Source organism: Onychostruthus taczanowskii, unplaced genomic scaffold, assembly GCF_017590055.1.
Source record: "Onychostruthus taczanowskii isolate IOZ18803 unplaced genomic scaffold, ASM1759005v1 scaffold281, whole genome shotgun sequence".
Taxonomy (NCBI): Eukaryota; Metazoa; Chordata; class Aves; order Passeriformes; family Passeridae; genus Onychostruthus; species Onychostruthus taczanowskii.
Genome location: NW_024500140.1, coordinates 1 through 3,846, shown reverse-complemented (window position 1 = coordinate 3,846; position 3,846 = coordinate 1). Strand labels below are relative to the sequence as shown.

Sequence of the window (3,846 nt, the reverse complement as noted above, 5' to 3'; positions counted from 1 at the left end):
GCAAAAGCCAAGAGACAGCCCCTTCTCTTTCTCTACAAGGACCTGCACAGAAAGCAAGAGAAGATGGGTTTCAACTTGCCATACGACATTTGTGGGCCAAGACTCAAAGACTGATGGGCTCACACATTCCCAAAGCAGCACTTTGCTGCTGCTCTCCTGGGTCATTCTCTGCCTGGGGGGAGGCACAGATTCCAAAGTGACCCTGGCACTACCATCATGGGCCGTCTGGCACTGAAGCTCCAACAGCCTCTCAGGCACCTGACAGGGAAGGCGTGGCATTGCTCAAGGCTCTGCTGAGAGCCTCCCTCTGCTCCTGCCTGTCCTCTTTGTCTTTCAGTAATGACTGACACCCAGCTCTGTCCCACAGCTCCATCCTGGCTCTGCAGGTGGCTTCCTGGCTGAGCTCACCCCTTGTGAGAGACACTTCTGCAGTTCACGTTCTCTTCAGGCCTGCACCAGCATTCCTGCCTTTCTGACATCTACACTCTTGTTAGAAACCCTGGTCATTCAGGAGATAAGGATGCATGCAAAGATCCTCTGACAGAGGTCACAGAGCCTCTATGGCCACCTATGGAAGAGGACCAAGATGTTTCTTCTCCCTCTTTTGTCAACTGAGAATTCTGACCAGCAGGAACAGAGACTCTCATAAGGCCCCATTAACGAATGCACTTACACACCCCTGGGGATGCCAGTGAAGGAAAGCGTGTGTCATGTAATCCACGTATGACCAGAGTCACCAAACACCATCTAACCATGGAATTGTTCCATCTCTCTAGGACATGCAGAAAATTTAAGAATTAACTGTGTACTTCAGTGAAGAAAAGGCTGGAGGAAGAAAACATCTCTGAGGAGAAAAATCAACCATGTCTAGAGGGGGAACAATCTCTGCCTCCTCAGGACCAGCTGACAGAACATGGCTCTCCTCTTCTCCTGAAAGGGATGCCTTGAAGTGGGCCTTGCACCTCCAACTGCCTTGGACCAGAGCCATAAAGATTCAATTATGTAAATGTTACCTACATAGATAGGTAGATAGATAGACAGATACATCTCACTCTTATAATTTCTCTTTACTGTCCTTTCTGCTGCTGCACACATCAACACTTGTTAGCCATTGCTCCAATGAGCAGCAATCCTACTGTGCAATACAACATTGTTTCTCTAAACAAACACATTCTTGGGGAATCTGGAGTGTGTAGGTCCTTATGGAATGCAATCAGACCCAGAGCATTGCACTGGGAGCTGCACTCTTTGTGTATCTGTGCTCAGGCAAGTTCTTCCCTTGGATTTGTCCACACTGATGGTGCTAAAGTGGCTGTAATGAGAAATGCAGCCCAGCCCCTCCAAGCTCCTCTGACCTCTGAGGACCATCTGGAATGCAAGGGCATTGATTTCCTGCTCAATTCCCAAACACAACACACGCTGATTCCCTGGGCTGCAAAAAGGCGTGGGCATCGTTAACCAGAAAGTGATGTGCAAGGCCCTGCTGGCTGGCCTGGCACCAGAACAGCTCCTTCTGCACCAACAGCCTCGCCCAAACTATGTGTTCTCATGCAAAAATATGGCATCCTCCAGAAATGACGCCTTACAAATTAAAATTCTAGCAGAACCAGTTGCAGTGCTGGAAAAGGGCAGGAAATCATGAGGAAAAGCAGCTCAGTTGCTGGAAAAAAAAAAAAAAAAAAAAAAAAAAAAAAAGAAAATGAACAGGGCTCCTCCTCCAAGCATGTAAAAAAGCAAGAAAAAACAGGGGGAAATGTCAGTTCCACAATTGGCTAAAGTATTTGGACACAGTGATGGGATGCTGAAGGTCTCTGACAAGGCTCCCATTGTCCAGGCTAAAGCTCCCTCAGCCCCTCCTCTCTGGGCTTGTGCTCCACAGCCTTGCCCAGCTCCCGTCTCCTTCTGTGCACACGCTCCAGCCCCTGCATGACTTTCTGCTGCACAGGGGCCCACAACTGCACACAGCACTGCAGCTGTGGCCGCAGCGCTGCCCAGCACAGGCCGACACTCCTGCCCCTCTGCTGCTGACACAGGCCACCATGCCCTTGGCCTTCTTGGCCACCTGCAAAGTTGCCCATCTGACTTCAAATCCAGCATCCACCATTTCAACCTGTTCTTCCTCTTTGGTGCAACACAAGACAGCAGTCAAGGACTCGCAGTTTCACCCCCACTCCAGGCTCCAAAGCACTTTCCAAAGCTGCACACTACACCAAAAGATGCATCCACAGAAACTTGCCCCTTCTGCTTTGGGCCTCACAAGAAGGCTTTGCAACCACGCACTTTGTTTCTTTGGCCACACGGGACATGAATGGCCCCCCAGAGCCCCATGGACCGCACAATCATCTCCTTATCGAAAGCCAAAAGACAGCTGGGCCAAGCGAAACTGTACAAGGGGCGAACTCCTCAAGAAAACTGCAGCCGAGTTCCACAAGCCAAACACACCGTTTCAAAAAGGGAAAACAAAAAAAGAAAGCCCTGTGACCTCCAGCACTACCTCGTGTGCCCTTGGCCTTAGCAGTGCAGAAGCCAAGAAACAGAGCTTCACTAAGCCAAGCAGCCAGGTGCTCTCCCAGAGGCACCAGCTCTTTGGTGCCTCAACATGACAGGTCAAAGGCCAAGTTCTGCTGCCACTGCCTGGAGGAAATCCCTCGGTCCTGGCAGGACTCCAGCACGCAGCATCCTCAGCCAGCAACAGCAAGCGCTGGCTGCTCCCAAACTTGCAGCTCTGCCTTGCACTAAAGGCAGCACCACCCACAAGTGGCACTTACAGATTCCGTGTATTCAGGCTCTGGTGTGAGCACTGATGGAGGCTTCTGGTCATATCCCTCAATGTGCTCCTCTTTGCCTTCTTCTCCGGGAGCAGAGGGGGCCAGGGGAGAGACGGCTGTTTCTTCAGTCACCTGTGGCAAGAGAGAAGCACGAGGGACAGGCCGTTACCTATCACTGAGAACACAGCTGCACACCCAGCAATCCCACTTACTAGTTTGTATCTGTGGAACTAAGAGACATTCAATACTTTGCTGAAACTCACAGGCTAAACATTACCCCAAATTATTTGACATATTTAAAACTGTTCTCAGAATTTATTGACATCAGAGTAGGAGTATCCTGTAGGTCCCTGGTGGTCAACGCGACAGGTTCAGGAGGAGACCCATGCATAAAATAACTCTAAGAAAACTGGGCTTGCAAAGCAAATTTATTCCATTAGTTGCAGTAGCAAATAATAGGTACCAACCCCTGGATTCCCAAAAATCCACTGAACAGGAGAAGGAACTGGAGCGTGGTGCTCGGCGGCAGGGGCAGGTAGGCAGTGGACTTCCAGGACATCCCCTGCATCAAAACGGTCTGCATCTCATCCTTCTCGCCCCTCCCCCCCAGAAGCAGCCCTTCCATCTCCTGCTCAGGAGTGGAATTTTCCCCGTTACAGCATCAGCTCACACATGGCCGGCGTGTGAGATGAGGCCAGCATGGCTCACCATACTCCATGACTCCCTGCCAACAAGGGCTCCAGGATGCCTTGTTCCCCTTTCAGAGCTGAACTGCCCACCCACTGACCAAGACATTGTTTCTCTTTCTAGGGTCAAATTGCCCCCCTTTAAACAACACACTTTTTCTTCATTATCTTGTCCGCCTTCTCAAACATGGATCAAATATGGCAGGGCCTCAGATCTCGGGTTTCCTGCTGTCAGGATGACCCGAGTGTCCCTTTTTCCCAGCCCCATGGTCAAAGAAAGAGTTGGAATTCTTCGGCTCCGGTTCACAAGATTGTTTATTATCTATTAGTAACATATTTTTATATGGTTTCCACAACCCTCGTGTTTAACTCCAAGTGGCTGGTAGTTTCTT

The 3,846-nt window shown here is 50.2% G+C and overlaps 1 protein-coding gene across 1 annotated transcript in view; it reads right to left on the bottom strand.

Moving 5' to 3' along the window:
• LOC121337713 (serine/threonine-protein kinase PAK 3-like) overlaps positions 1-2,900 on the bottom strand; it is a gene marked incomplete at its 5' end in the record, with an annotated part of 48,410 nt that extends 45,510 nt beyond the window's left edge. Inside the window, 1 exon segment of the mRNA XM_041407979.1 lies at positions 2,769-2,900. Coding sequence (XP_041263913.1) covers positions 2,769-2,900 — 132 coding nt within the window.
• Positions 2,901-3,846: the final 946 nt, after the last annotated feature.